Source organism: Poecilia reticulata, linkage group LG18, assembly GCF_000633615.1.
Source record: "Poecilia reticulata strain Guanapo linkage group LG18, Guppy_female_1.0+MT, whole genome shotgun sequence".
NCBI lineage: Eukaryota > Metazoa > Chordata > Actinopteri > Cyprinodontiformes > Poeciliidae > Poecilia > Poecilia reticulata.
Genome location: NC_024348.1, coordinates 18,277,688 through 18,293,675, shown reverse-complemented (window position 1 = coordinate 18,293,675; position 15,988 = coordinate 18,277,688). Strand labels below are relative to the sequence as shown.

General features: G+C 38.0%; 1 protein-coding gene across 2 annotated transcripts in view; it reads right to left on the bottom strand.

Annotated features, from left to right (window-relative positions):
* The window catches only part of plcb3 (phospholipase C, beta 3 (phosphatidylinositol-specific)), a 60,810-nt gene that overhangs the window by 34,479 nt on the left and 10,343 nt on the right, over nucleotides 1–15,988 (bottom strand). Inside the window, exons 2-3 of one of the 2 annotated variants that reach the window (XM_017310518.1) lie at nucleotides 10,741–10,764; nucleotides 8,271–8,357 (exon numbers count right to left, since the gene is read on the bottom strand). In XM_017310518.1, coding sequence (XP_017166007.1) covers nucleotides 8,271–8,357; nucleotides 10,741–10,764 — 111 coding nt within the window. The remainder of the gene's footprint in view (nucleotides 1–8,270; nucleotides 8,358–10,740; nucleotides 10,765–15,988) is intronic. The other variant, XM_008435906.2, reaches the window with a different exon arrangement.

The window sequence follows — 15,988 nt, the reverse complement described above, 5'->3', positions numbered from 1 at the left end:
AGAGCCTTCTTAAATGGAGAAAACAAATCATTTCAAAATGAGCCGTAGGTTGAGCTGTCAGGCTATAGTGAGAAGTTTATTTAAAATAAATAATTATTTTGCATTGAATTTTGATACTTTAATTATTTTTGATATTATTGAATTGAAGTTTTTCTTCATGTCTGAATATTTGTCCGTGGTTAAGTCTGGTTCCTTACAGCCGGTAAAAAGGTTGTGATGATTTGGGAAGCTAGTGAACAACACTAAAAGCCATTTTCCACTCCTGGAGAAAAGATTAACCTAGTGTGATCGTCATAATTCAAGAACCATGAATTCAGCAATTTAATAAAAATGCTGAAGCCTGTATAAACATCTGAACAGAGCGGTTGTCACGCCAGATTTCTAAATCTCGGATCACCTTCACACCTCAGAGGTGTCGCTACGTCCCAGAGGAAAAACATCCGACAGCTCAGGTGATACGAACATGAAAGGGAAAGTAGCAACACGAGATTCTTAAAAACATATGGTGAAATTAGAAGTGGGAGGAAAGAAAAAAGGGGCAACAAAATTCCCCACCACCCCGATGTTTCTCTCCGAGACTTTCTGCCCACTTTCCCACGCCAAGAGGCAGAATTACAGAGATCTGAAGTGTTGTCGTAAGAATTTAGGCAGCAGTAATTCCTGAGGAGAGAAGATGAGAGAAAAGAATCCGAAGAGCCGAGAAAAAGTGATGTGAAAGGAAAACAGAAAGAATAAAATAGCAGAAGCAGAGGAAATGATATGTTTTAGTTTATGCTAGAGGAGTGACTTCTGCCTCATCCCTCTGATGGCTACCAGCTGTCCAAGGACTCTCAGCGAGAAACTCGGACAAACTGAGGCCGAGTTTGCAAACTAAATGAAATAAGATGAAGCCAAATGAAAGCAAAAGTGTGTTCAGGTGAGGGGGACAGCCTAACTGAGCCAAATTTAAACTTTATTAAACGCTTGATTAAACCAACAAATACATCAGCAAGATAACCTCTGAAACCCAACAACTTCCTGGTTTCTGTGTTCACAACAAACTAGATCCTGCTGCTCTCTGAAACCTGAGTGACTCATTCAGATTTGAACTATCTGTTCTGCAAAACCTAAATATTTACTACCCTGAGAGGGGAAACATCTGATAAACGGTCCAAATCCGAACCCAAATTGTTGAGCCATTGCAATAAGCAACAAATCAGTTAATTATAGGTTAAGATGATATTGAATACTTTTTTTTTTTACACAGCGCTTTAGTGATGATTTTGAAAAAGACGTTTAATGTAAAGATCTGCTAGAGAAATCTCAGTAAACTCCCCAGTAAATGAATGCTTGCTGTTGATTTTGTTCAAAATTTGGTAAGCCTATCAGCCAGGCTGATCAGCCAAAGGTCAGCGGGGTCACCGCCTCGCGTGCATGTTTCTGAGCTGCAGGAGGAAGCCAGAGAATCTGCAGAAACGCCGAGAGAGAACATGCAAACTCTCAGCAACGCCAACGAACGCAAACGCCAAGATGAGGAAGAGGACTAGCAGAAGACACGGAGAGAAGGTTTCGCAGGAAGCTGCAAGCGTGCTGCGCGTGTTGGTTTTGGGATCTTGCGCAACCGGCGGCCACTGGCATGCAGTTTGTGTTTACAGCGAAGCCTCAGCTGGATGCGACCCCACGTCCCGCAGCAAGAATGTTGGGAAGTAGCTCCAGAACTGGATTCCTTCTGGGGTTCGAAGATACAGCAGCAACCAACACATTTAAACTAAAGTGAAAGAAACGGCACTGCAAAAAAAACACATCTTACCAAGTATTTTTGTCTAGTTTTTAGTGCAAACATCTTGGAATAAGACAAAACTAACTTACAAAGAGCTTCTCAACAAGATATAGCAACTTGTTTAAAGTAAATAGCTCCTTAAAGGCAATCTAGTATGCTGCTTTGAACAAGTTAGGATAGGTCTATGGTAATTCAAAACATGTTCATTCCTCAAAATTGTTCCTAAATGAGATTTCAGTCTGGTTAGTTATGAATATTTTAAGTTTCTTTTCAGAATGAGTTTTTTTTTAAGGGCGTCTTGTCACTTTAAATCCAAATAAGCTGTTGCTGGCGACGCCGTCCAACTCGACGTTTACTCTCGCATGTGAAAATGACTGCAAGCGGCTGTTTGAAAAGCAAAAGTAGAGCCTCCTGCTCAACTGATTAGGATGCAGCAAGTGGTTTCTGAATGGAAAGTCAACAACTAAACTCTCTCTTTTTTTCCAGCAGCCATTGTACAGCGCATACAGCGGTGAAACCAGCTGACCAAACGTGCTGGAACTCCCCTTGGGTTGCTAGGTAATGGGTCTGGGCTCGACTGGGGTTGCTAGGTAACGGCGCAGTGTGACATTTGGCGTCTGGATCCATTTCCAGATGCCAAAAAATATTAACTTATTGCCAAAAGAAATGATGGACGTTGGTTTCAAGCATTTGGGCTGTTTTAAAATGTACAAAATGTTTATAAATTGAAAAATGCTTGTTCCACAGGCAGATTTTTTTTCCTTATGACAAGACATTTTCCCTGTGTAAGTGAAAAAAATATCAATATTAAAGAATTATTGATTTAAAAAAAAAAAAAACTCCTATAGAATATTTGTATTATTTCAAGCACCAGAGAAGAAACTAGACAAAAATTCTTAATAAGATTTCGTTTTTTGAAGTGAAAATATAGTGTGAACCCCTATTTTACCCCGACTTATATCTCCAAAGCATAGTTTTTGATATGAAAATCTGTAATGAACGATTACATTAAATGATCTCAATATAATGAGGAAATCTGGGCTAAGAAAAAGTCAGGGTTGTTGTAAGCCGGACGTCAAGATATGTTGCAAAGATGGAGAACTGCTGATAAAAAGATCCAGAGGAAGGTCTACAGGGAGGAAACAGCAGATGAGAGAGAGAGAGATGTGAAAGATAGACAAATCGTGGGAAGAAGGCCGGTCCTGTCAGCAACAGGACAGAGGTACGACAAATACTAGGAAAAGAAAACAGACAAAAGTGTTGAAATATTTGAAGTAAAACGTTAAAGTGGAGCAGAACAAGACGGTGACACAAAGCAGATGGCGATAAGACGGGATGACGGAGCGAAAGCTGGAAAATAGGTGAAAGGAGCCATAAATCAAAGCAGACACACAAAGGAGATGTTATAAAACATGTAGGAGAAATATGAGGGTTGGTTCTCCAAACAGAACCAGATTGGAACAGAAAGTGTCTAATGGAAGGATGATGGACGGAGCCAGCAGGAAGGACTTGGAGTTAAAACTTTGCACCCTGTAGAAACATCTACCCATAAATCAGTTTAACTTCTCCGTGTCGTTTACATATGAGCAGTGAAATGTCAGAATCGCTGCAGATTTATCCGGCAGAAACTCGCCGCAGCTCCGCTCTGTCAGTTCAATGTTTTCTGAAGATGTAGGAGAAAGTACACATAAGTGGTCAGAGCCAAATCTGAAGTTTATGTCTTTAAAATCTGTGGAGCCGCAGCGATTTGCAAAAGTATTCACACAGCTGCAGCTTTTCCCACATTCTCTCCGGCAAGCTGCAACCAGAAACCTCTGCGTATTTCATGGGGATTTTAGGTGATGGACCAACACAAGATACATCATCCTGAAGAAGCAGGAAGAGAAAATAAAATCTGGAAAGTGTGTCTTGCTTTTGTGTTTAGCCAGTGCTTCCTACAAACGTCTTTAAATGGCGATTAGAGCAATACAGTTTGGTAAAATGGCTCAAACTCGGTTAAAAACCAGCTACCTAAGACAGTTTCTTCTTTGCACCACTTCAACCTTTTCTTCTTTTGTTGATACACTATTCACACACGTGGTTACAATAAAGAAAAAACTTTTTTATATACTTATTAAGGATGCACTGATCAATTGGCCCCAATTGTCTGCCTCCTTAAAGGTCTAGAAACCAGCCAGTGTCCCTTTGCTCTGTCAGACGGACCTGCCTATAATCTACCGACTTTGAGTAAAGAAAAAAAATCGATTTCCATCAAAATCAGAATCGGTGCAACCTCTGTGATTTATATTTTAAACGTCTTTATTGAGAACAAAATGAACTGAAGTCAAATTTCTTGTTTGTGTCAACAAACTTAGCAACAAAGCCGGTTCTGAAATACATAGAAGTTTGGACTTTTTTATAATTATTTCCCATTTTGTTGTAATAAAATACACAGATGTTTATTATTATGCCTGTAGCAATAAGCAATAAATTAATAAATCAATTAGTTGCCTGATGCATTAAAACAAACTCATTTGTCATTTTTATTTATTTATTTATTTATTTGGGGCATTTAAAATGTCTTCCAGTGCCAGTGTTCAATGTTCATCAGAATTGAAAGTTTATTGATCTTTAAGAATGTGTTCTTGCATTATTACTGTTATATTTCTTGAAAATGATCTCAAAACAACAACAACATAATTGTCGCAATAACTACTAGGATAATTTATCTTTAATAAAATGTGTTGTGGTGACAGGTCCGTTTGTCTTTGTGTCGTGGCAAAAAGTGAAAAAGTTCAATGTGTATTTTTCATTTTGCAAACTACAGCGGTGAATCCCAATAAACACCAACACTTTCCTGGCTGTAAATAAAATGCAATGTCACCTTTAAGACCCATTCTCACTTTAAAAAAAAGTCGTTTTGACATTTTTGTGATGCAGAATCTAAAGGTAAAAGTGTCGGAACAATCTGCTTCTTGCAGTAAGAAGAAGAGCGGAGCGGCAAAAAATAAAGCTGCACCGGAGAGTTTCATATTTTGGGCGCCTCTATTCAGAGAAATGGGTTTCTATCCAGAATATCCTTGTCGTCTGTGTGAAGGCGCATTAGCTGCTCTCATTAATAATCGCTTCTGTTGCCCTGTCCTCTTTCTTATCCTCCAGCCTCCTGGGGAGCCCAGAGGCTGAATTAAAGCTTCGCTCTGGGATCGATGAAATGACGACACTCAGGAACATTCAGATGCAGCTGAGGAGCTTCGGGTGAAAAAAAACAACAACAAAGTTTGCAGAAAGAGAGGCATAAAAAAACAACAGTTTTGATTGACAAGTTTATGGAAAGTTAGCGGATAAAAAGCTGCTTTGGTTTTCAGCGCAACCAAAGCAACAGAAAATTACATCATTTGACTCCCTGGCCCTAAATTCCCGGATTTCCCAGAAGTTCGCCTCGGTGGTCTGGGCGTTCTGCGGCTCTGACCGAGCCGCGTTCCCGCTACTGGAACAAGAATAGCAGCCACACTAACCCGGCTCAGTCATGCCAGCATTACCATAAATCAAAAGCAGTAATCAGGGAACAGGCAAACACTGTCACAGAGCTACCATTAGTTCCGTCGCTGGGATTTCTGTAATAACACTCTCTGTGGCGCGGAGGAGAGACGTTTGATGTCAGGCTGGTCTCAGTTACATGTCCTCATCTCAGTCTTTCACCCAAGTCAGACAATGTGACTAATAACATTTTTTTTTTTTTTTTTGCAGACAAGTCAGCTGATTAATAAACACAGATAAACATAACTAGATGGGGAATTTTTTTGTCCTGCGAATAGTGTAGCTGGGAAAGGAGGAGAGGAAGTCATAAATCCTCCTGCAAATTTAATGTTTTGTCTTTTAAAGTATTTTTAACCTTTTCAGCAGTGAGTAAATCAGCCAAGGTCGTTATTTAAGAAGATGGAAAACACATTAGGCAGCAATAAAAACATGATACTGTTGTTAGTGGAGACTGGACCGACCGACGAACGGACAGACGGATAAAAAGTTAGTTGATTGGTTGGATGGATGGATGGATGGATGGATGGATGGATGGATGGATGGATGGATCCATCTTTAATTAATTTCAGCCTTTAAAATCTTATTATTGTTAGTTTGTTATTAACCTTTGCAGATAAAATTAGTGTTTGTCTTGCATCATATTAAAATGTTCTGACACATTAGAACTCAACTGGCTTTTTTTACTCTTACAAACATAATTGTTTATGTGGAAATGTTTCAACTTTGTAAAATATGTAGAAGTACTCCTGCTTGAGTATGATCTCTGTGCGCTCTACCTCTCTGTAACATTGACACAAAATCAACCGAAATTATAAAGAATACTAATATTGATCATTAATTTAATTTGATTCACGTTCAAAGAAACCAACAAATCATCCATTCTGCAGCAGAGACTCTTCTCATCCAGCCAAGCGATAAAAACTTCACTCCATTGGCAGCCATTTTTGTGTAAAATCTCCTCTCATCTCTATGAAAGGATCCAAGACGTAATCGTCTCTGTCTGCTAAACAGTGTCACAGCTGCCCCTCCGGCAACAAATGGCCCATTATCTCATTCCCACAATCACACACGTGTAGCACATCAGGATGAAATGAGAGTTTAAAGCTCGGTGTCCACATGCTGACACGCGTGTCGACTGACGGGGTGACGTGAGCTCTGGCCCAGATATCAACACCGGGCCTCACAATCCGAAACATGCACACACAACATAGTGAGAGGTTTTTGGTATCAGCGGGTCACGGCACACATGCCGACTGGATAAACGGACAAAGTTTGGGTGTGAGGAGGAAGATTGGGTTAATTATGATGCTTCTCTGGACGACTTCCTCGGCAGACGCCACTTAAAACCAAACTTGGGTTGAATATTGTGTCAAAATACCACATGACCGCTTCACAACTTTTATCTGAAATCACTTTATATAATCAAAAGAGAGAGAAAGTCTGCATGAAACAGCAATAACGTCACTTCTTCCATCATCTGCATTTAATTTGAGCAGTTTTTCATTTCTGATTTACAGAACGACTATTTAAAAAGTTGAAATTGCACTATGTAACTTTTAGAATAAAATTATTTTTTTTACATATTTGTTGAATCTGTCACCATGTCTTGACAGAATATTATAAAATAGATAATCAGTGAAAAAAATAAAGCTCCTGGGGTGTGCTGTGGTGGCGCAAGGGTTTAGCACAACCCACATATGGAGGCCCTAGTCCTTGACGTGGCCGTCACAGGTTCGATTCCCGACCTGGCGACCTTTGCCGCATGTCTTCCCCCTCTCTCATTTCCAATAAAACCTTAAAAAATAAAAAAATAAAGCTCCTCATGCTAAATATGCAACCAATCAGAGCCAGGAGGCGGGTCTTAGCGCTGTCAATCAGGCCTGTGTGCGCACTGTTCACTAAAATTAGCTAGAATGTCTACCAGTGATGGCGGATAAGCAGTTTTCCTGTAACGGTGAGTTGTTTTTCCGCCATTAGCATATTGAGCATCTCATTTCTGAGGTTGATTGACAGCGCTAAGACCCGCCTCCTGGCTCTGATTGGTTGTTTTTGGTAATTTCTTCAGCCAACAATAGCAATTCCAGGAGGAGGTAGAGGAGACTAATCTTTTTACAGATTATCTGTCTCATACTGTCACAACGTGGTGATTATTTTAACTAATATGTAAAAAAAAAAGAAAACAGTTTTCTTCTTTTTAAAGTGACATACTTCAACTATAAGGAGCAACTTTTTTATGAAGGGGTGGAGAAAGAAAAAAAAAATCACTGGATGATTTAATTAAATTGTAATGATTAAATGACAAATTTAGAACCTGGTATTACAGCAAAGGTGCATTTTCTATCTAATGGAAGAGAATAAAATAAATACCAAAGCCAAAAATAATTCCTTACAATAAACTAGTTCATCAAAATTACCCCAATTATGATTAAGCACATCTGCAGTACATCTGTGGAACACAATCGCAACTAAAATCTGGAATCATCCTACCAGCCCGCTGCTTATTGCATTCGACCAATTAGCTAAATGCCCAAAATGTCAAATCTAATATGACGGCACTAATGGAGACACAAATGCAGCCAACCGAAGATATGAAGGGGAGGATGGATGTGCGGAAGTGGTGATGATGGAGCAAAAGAGAGACGAGACTGATAAAGACCACAACGACATCGAGGAGGCGGCGGAAGGAAGGAGAAGAAGACAAACACCACAAATTGAACAGACCAATTTGGATGGAGCTAATGGACAGGAAAACCACAATGTGAGACTTTATAGGAGCTCAGAGGAGGAGAAGCAGTTAAAAAACATAAAGCAATACAGAGGAAGTCGGTCTATTTTCCATACAGCGGCGTTAAAGTGGACAAATTAATGTTCTCGCTCATATTAGGACATTAAAAACACATCGAGGTCCATTTCGGTTTCGTCAGATAGCAAAAAAAAAACAAAAAAAATCATTTCAAACCAACATTTGAGGCTTTTTTCTGTGCATTTGTCTTACCTGTTGGCCCCCTGCTATCCACGTCAGGTAAAACCCATTTTCGTCGACTTTCAGGGTCCCCAGGACGGGTGTGGAGTTGGCCGAATCCTGAAGGACAGAAAACAAGATGTTAAAGCTGCAAATATAAAACAAAACAAAAAGACATCTCATGGTTTAGCAAATGGACATTTAAAAGGTTTGTTTTAGGTTGTGGATGCTATTTCTTTCACTGTTACTTCATTTAGAGGATTAAGTTTTAGAAAATCTTCCTTCTTTTTATAGAGCAAAACTGAGCATTAGTTTTGCATCTCTAATATTGAAGTAGCAGTCATAACACATCTGCTCATTTTCCTAACAGATTGTAGTTGATTAACCTGATAACATAAGACAATCATAAAACTAAGGCACAGCTAAAAGATTACTAAACAAAACATCTCTTAATGTACTTAATTTGTAGAGGATTTAGTTTAGTTATTGGTAAAATTAATTTGAATTAAATCAACTAGCCAACTTTTTTCTACTAAAAGTAGAAAAATGTGGGAATATAGAAACCCAAAACTGATTAAAATTGTTTGAGCAATTTTAATCAATTTTAATTTGTTAATTTTAATCATGTTCATAAACAACATTGAATAGCTGGTGTTTATAAATCCTGCCTCCATCCGTTTGTAGACACTTATCAGAACTTGAATTCATTTATTTTTTCTCAAACTTCTACACACAAATACCTTACAATGATTATTTAGAAAACAAAGTTTGAGATTTTTGCAATTTTATTAATAATAGAAAACCAAGAAAAGTCAGTTCTACCAAATACTGAAGGAATGAATGAAGACATTTTTTAGAAATCTTTTTACAAAGTAATTAAAGTTATGATAAATCACACTGGTGGCCAGAGAGCAAAGGTTTAGTTTGGTTTTACGATCCGATTCAGGGTTTGCAAGATCAAGCAAATATTTTAGCTGCACCAGCGAAGCACAATTCATTTATATACATTTTGTTTGATTGTTTTAATGTGGGTTGGATTGGCAGGTTGGTCTTTGGTGACCTTTGTTTTTGTTTTGTTTTTGAATCTTAAAAATAACAGCAGAAACAAAACATTTTGCTGCACAAACGTAGCACAGTTTACTGACACCATGTTTTATTCCGTAAATGTGGACAGGCTGTTTGATCTTTGGTGACCTCTGGAGACATTTATTAATACATTTTAAATGATAGCAGCACACGCAAAAATTTGTGCTGCACAAACATTTGACACCAATTTTGTTTAATTTGAAGAAGGTCAACGTGGGGAGCAACTTCACTCGGATTTTTACTGACACTTAAACCAACAGAAGCATAAATATTCAAAGCAGCACTGATTTCTATCAAGTAAAAGAGAAAAATATCAATCTTATCTCTATTTGTTGTTGAGGAATCAAGGTAAATTTAAAAACAGTAATTTGATGGGTAAATAGTAACTGAAACGACACGTGGAGAAGCGGTGACATCGGGCTGTGGCGCCATGTGTTTGCGTTTCCTGCAGAGCAACGTTTGTTTTGGTCCTCAGCCAGCTTGAAGGTCTCATTCATATTCGGAATAATGACGGCACAGGAACCCAAATCAACATGTCAATGGCATCATCATTATAGAGTCACACACACACACACACACACACACACACACACACACACACACACACNACACACACACACACACACACACACACACACACACACACACACACGCACACGCACACACACACACACGCTCATCAGTTACAATCACAGACAATTCAGTCCAGACATGGCGGAAAACAGCGACGACGCAGATTGTTTTTAAAGTGGCGGATGTCTCAGAGACACCAGTCACTACTAAGCAGGGTTTTATTTTAACATTGTAGACGTGAAGAATGTCAAAATTTTGTTTATGTATTCCTCAAATGTATTTTATTTAGTGAAGAAGTTGTTTATCCAGACATTTATTGGTGTGTTAAGTTCCGTTACGCTGCTCTTGGCAGTTGGTGGTTACCGTAGCAACCGGTAACTGTCAGCTCCTCCCCCTTTTATCTGTCTGTTAAGTGTTGGGCAGAAGCTTCGGGATTAAAGTTAGCCACCATCTTGATTTCGCCTTTTGTTAGAATAAATACAGTGAGCCTGAGTGCGTCTGCCGTGAAGCAGTCGACCTACCGGAGATGAGATGTAAAAGGGTTACACAGGCAGCTAAAAAAAGAGAAGCAATAATGGTGGAAATTTAACAAAAACACAAAAATATAATCTGGAATAGCTGAATGTTAGGTATTCAAGCATGGAAATCATGAAATAATTTCAAGAAACCAAACTGAGAATGAAGCAAAAACAAACCACATCTTTATACGACTCTAAAATTACTATTTATAATAGCAATACCAGTGTTAAGGTGTGCCAAGGTTTTAGGCAGTCACTCTCAATATGAAGCTAGTAATAAAACCTTAAGTGCTCTATAATTATTAGCTTTATGACTAAGAACGTACCTTCACTTTAGGCTCCAAGGGTGGCTAAAGATAAAACAGAGCAAAGGTTTGGATTGGCAGAAGGATGAGAGGAAGAGAGGGATGATGAAAACCAGGCGGGAAAAGATGGAGAGGATGATAGGAGGGAAAAGAAAAAGGTTGAAAAAGAAGAAACAAAGTCAGAAAAACAGAATAAAATCTGATGGGGCATCTCAATGTAAATAACATTATGGGGGGAATTGATGATCCCCCCATAATGTTGTTTACCAGTATAACTGGATGCCTTAAAGAGCACAAATAATCATGCTTTAGAGCCAGAAAAGCTTAAAATATGAAAGATAAACTATCAAACATTTATCTTTTAACCTTGATGAGTAATTTAAAACTTCAGTTTCCCGATGGTTGAGTTCTATCCCCACCCTAAGCAGGAATGTAATCTTGAAATTTCACAGATTGCTTTCTTGGCAAAAACAGGCCAACTGAGGCCAATTTTTTTAACTACAAAAAAATGTCTGTTTATGAAACACTGGTATCTTTGTTACAGTAAACAAGTAAATATGGAGGACTTTTCACTCTATCCACACAATTTTTAAGTCTTTGTGTCAATTTATGTCATATGTGGATTTAACTTGAAGTGTATTCTTGGCACCATGTTTTGATAGCTGCATTATTCCTATGTGAGGCCCTCATAATCACTGCATTTAGACATTTTAAAAACTATTCCAGATGCATATAAACATCTGGTATATAAACAGGTGGTATATAAACAAGTCTAGCACGATGAATTACAAGTAACTGGGTCAAAAATAAAACAGAAAGAGCTCTAAAAACAGAGTATAAAGGCCGTCTAGCAACTGAAACAATACACAAGTAATCCTATCAGTAAAAACCAGTTTTTCACACCAAACCGGTGCAGAAAGTCTGAAGAGATCTGTTTTAAGTAGCTTTTTAACTGTTCAGATACCTCAGCAGCAGACGAAACGGCAACTGAAAAGGATGTATAAAGCATCATGACCACGCATTTCTTTAGATAGACATACATTAGAATAATAATGCTGGTCAGAACTGGAGCAGACGCCAGAATGTGATAGTTTCAAATTAGTTTTTGCTGATCACTCTCCACTGTGCTGAATTTCATTTTATTAGCATAGGAAACTACAAGCATGAAAATAATTGAACAGAAATAGTTGTAGGGCTGGGAAATAGAATCGACTTTATCAATAAATCAAAATTTTGGTTTTTAAAGATTTAATTTTTGGAAAATCTGGATTATCCTTGGGTTTCCATAGTTCAGAGTGATTTCAACGCGCTCACGGCGGCCATCTTGGTTGACAAGTGTGTTTTACAGCTTTTGTTTATTTGGACTTTGAAATCAGGTCAACTCTGACAGAATATTAGGGCCAAGCTATGATTTTTACAATGTTTTAAAATTACAAGAACACAGTCATAATATTAGGAAAATTAAGTAGTAATTTTATGAAAACAAAAACAAGAAATAAAATGAGAAATATGGAGCATCTTGTGAAGTTATACTTTGGTTTAAGTTTTTCAACTAAGGAAATATTTAATCTTTTAACACACCATGAACAAATTAATATCAATAGAAGGACTTTGACTCAATTAAACAAAGAAATGAGAATATTTAGAAGAAGAAAAGAAAATCACACAAACTGAGCTTTTTTCACCAATTTTTTTTCACTAAATTTTAATTTTGTCTCTTTATTCTGCTAATATTTTGCCTGTACTTTTGTAATTAAGCTAAAATTCCTGTAGCCTGGCCCTAATAGTCATACAGCTCACAGACAGGATGATTGAAAGAAAAGCCAATTAATATCATTTTCATTTTAAGAAAGAAAAAGAAAAAAACTTGATAAAAATACAATAAATGGCTGTAAATGCTCTGTGTCTTGTAACAGATTCCTGAGTTAGAAGAGCAATAAGGATAACCTTGGTGCTTTTCGAAAACATCATAAAGCTGCACTAAGCAGCAATAATTTGTGAATCATTTGCTAGAAACGAGACATCAAATCTCCTTCTGAAGCCAAAACCAGAAGGAAATTCTGGTCTGTCTTCACATAACCCCCCTGACAGAGTAACATGAGCGTAACTGGGATGAAAGGTGAACTCTGCTCTATAAATGACTGAACTCCTGACCTCTGTTTATTCACTGGGACAACCGGGGAGCCATACGGTCCCAAATGTGCTGCTGTGATTACCATCTTAAGGCTCCGACCTCATGGCAGAGGCTCCCTTCAGACGTCGATGGGATGCCGAAAACGTTGGAGCGGCGCTCCTCTTTGAGAGACTCACAGCCATGTTTGTTTATCTTTTTGCATGCTGAGCTAAAGCTTTAAAGACAACAGAACTGAGCCAAAAGCACTCTTAGCTGTCCAGAGTAACTCAATGTCATAATTACTGAGAGAACCTTGCTTTCTATTAAAGGCATGTGCAGGAAATCAAAATGCTTCACTTGGGCACTGACAGCAAATTGGAGCATTACAAGAAAAATGTAACTTTAATCCAATTTGAGTTTAGCTTAATGTGAGACAGATTTACTTCCCCAAAACAAACCACTTTCTATTCAGCTTTAACTGCAGATTGTAGATCTGTGATAACACTTTTGTGATCAGAAATATTTTAAACGGTGCAACAAATATGTTTTTCTTTTTTTAAATAAAAAGATTATGTGAGCAGAAACAATGGAGCAACACAGAGATTTAAAACTGTAAGTAACAGAGATAGTCCGGTAGACGCAGTTTGATTGGGCACCAAAACTGCAACATTTGTTACATTTTCAGCTGCTGCGGATCGCTTTCACACTGCACTGTGCCAAAGTATTAAAAAACTAATTGGAAAACCTGTTCCTCTCCTCGCCTGTGGTGGCACTGCACCAAGAACCACTGAAGGAAACGACATGAAAACCTCAGAAGATGACACGCAACTTCCTTCTTCACAAAATGTAAGAAAAATAATGGAGTAGGATCAGATTTTAGCAGTTGAAGCATTTCTATTTTGTCGTTAGCATAAGACCACGAGTTATTTCTCCTGCTAGAGTTAGACTTTCACATTTGTTTGGATTGTTTTTATCCAGAATGCCCTGCGTCATAGTCCACTTCTTGCTTTTGGAATGGTCTCCTAAACAGGCTAATGTGAATGCATCCTTATAATACGGAAAATGTAACAGGCTTAAAATGTGATGTTTTAGCAAAATCTCTTTGGTCTTTAGTGCCTTATTTATTAATTATTATACATTATTATTTGTTATTTTTATTTGTTTTGGTTTTTTTGTACACCATTATAAATTGTTGTCATTTATTGATAATGACCTATTTTGCATGTTGTCCAGCAGTTTGGTCACTGGCTTCACAACACACAACCTCCAGCTGGTCCCAGTTTGTGTGACCAGTTGGATGTTGTGTTTACAATGGTTCTCCAGTGACTCTTTTTTCAACCAGTTGGTCACAAATTTCCAGTTGGAGCAAAATCAAAAACATTGTTCACACTCGGGTGTGGGATGTATAAACTTTATCCTTATTATTTCTGGACTAAGTTCTGGTAAGAACTGTTTGGAGGATAAAATTACATGTATGCAAATTATGGCACACACACATCATTGTGTTTGGATCCATTTTTGCATGATTTGCGGGACGGTTTTACATACGTTGCAGCCAACAGATGTTTCCTTGTGATGGTTTTCAATCGTAATATACCCAAAAGTGTCATTCCATGTCACCGAAATGTTACGTAAATGATTTTTAGTTTGTTAATCCAGTTAAACTTTTGATTACAACTTAAAACATCTAGCTTGTCTTAAATAGATTACTGAACTTAAACCAATTATTTGGAATTTCCTTACATTAGGAACTATTTTTTCATTTTTGTATTTAATTGTGTGTAATTACAAAATGAATCTTTAAACACACTATTTTACACAAATGTCACCAAGTACGAGTTTCCAATGTCTGCGACACTGAATATCTACAAATAATTTTTCTATGTCAGGGACGTCCAAACGTTTTACTACATTAGGCCAATGGTGTCAAGTTTGAAATACTCACGGGTCACAAAAGTCTAATTTGTTGTTTCATTATTAAAAACATTTATAAAAATTACTGTGAACATGTTTATTATCAGCTGCTAAACAAAAAAATCTGTATTTATTCAATTATCTACTTAAGTTACTTTATTTGATTTATTTCCAGGTGTGTTGGCCTCCTGTAAACGGCAGTGTTCTGGTCTCGCCAGTGAAATGCCAGGACAGAAGTCGCACTCAATCTCTGCTCTATACGTTGTCGTTTTACAGAGCGATATGCAGGAAATCTGGAATTATTTGTCCAGTAAAAATGTTGACAAAAAACCTAAACAACTGACAAACAACTGTAGCAACTGTAGCATTACAACTCAATGCTACAGTCATTACTGGACAATCTGGTTAAGCTGAAGTCGTCCAGTCATGGTCACCAACTGGTTTTGTTGTTGCTTCTTTGTAAAATATCTCAGTTTAACTCAGGGACCCAGTTTTTCCTCATTCCAACCTCCTGTTCTCTTAGAGCGATTTCACTCCTTATAGTCTGGTAGACCAGGTTTTATTGGGCATCAAGATTGCAACAGTTGTTTCATTTTCAGTTGCTGCAGTTCACTTTCACACTACTTTGTGTATAACGATCCAAACTCTTTGAAAAACGTGTTCCCCTCCTCATCTGTGGTGGCGCCGACACAAAAAGCTCTGAAGAAGACACTGAGTGAAACTTCCTTCCTTATGAAATGGCAACAAAAATGGAGTGACGTCAGATTTTAGCAGCTATAAGATTTCTTTTTTGTTGTTGGTAAAAAGAAATCCTCTAGATTCTCACGTTCGTTTTGGTTGTATTTACCCAGAATTCCCTGCGCTATAGTCCACTTCCTGCTTTTGGAGCGGTCTCTGGTCCGCTTGGCGTTCACGTACACATTCAAACCAAACCAGAGTTCACTTTAATAGTACCCACATCTTGATTTTTAGGCAGACCAGAGTTCGCTTTTTATGTCTGCATTGGAGTTCAATTGCGTATTCAACAAACTGGACTTTTGTGGCAAACCAACCGGAGCTTGATTGAAGTGAACTAAACTGGTGTGAAAGCATCCTACATGTACTTCTAAGCTGTGCTTGATGCTCCCTCTGAAACTAAGGGAAAGCCCTGTCCAAGAAAATCAATAGAGCATGGCCTCTTCCCACACCTTGTTTACTGTACATGACCCCCGCAGTGTGTTTCTGTGACAATGGGTGGTGGGT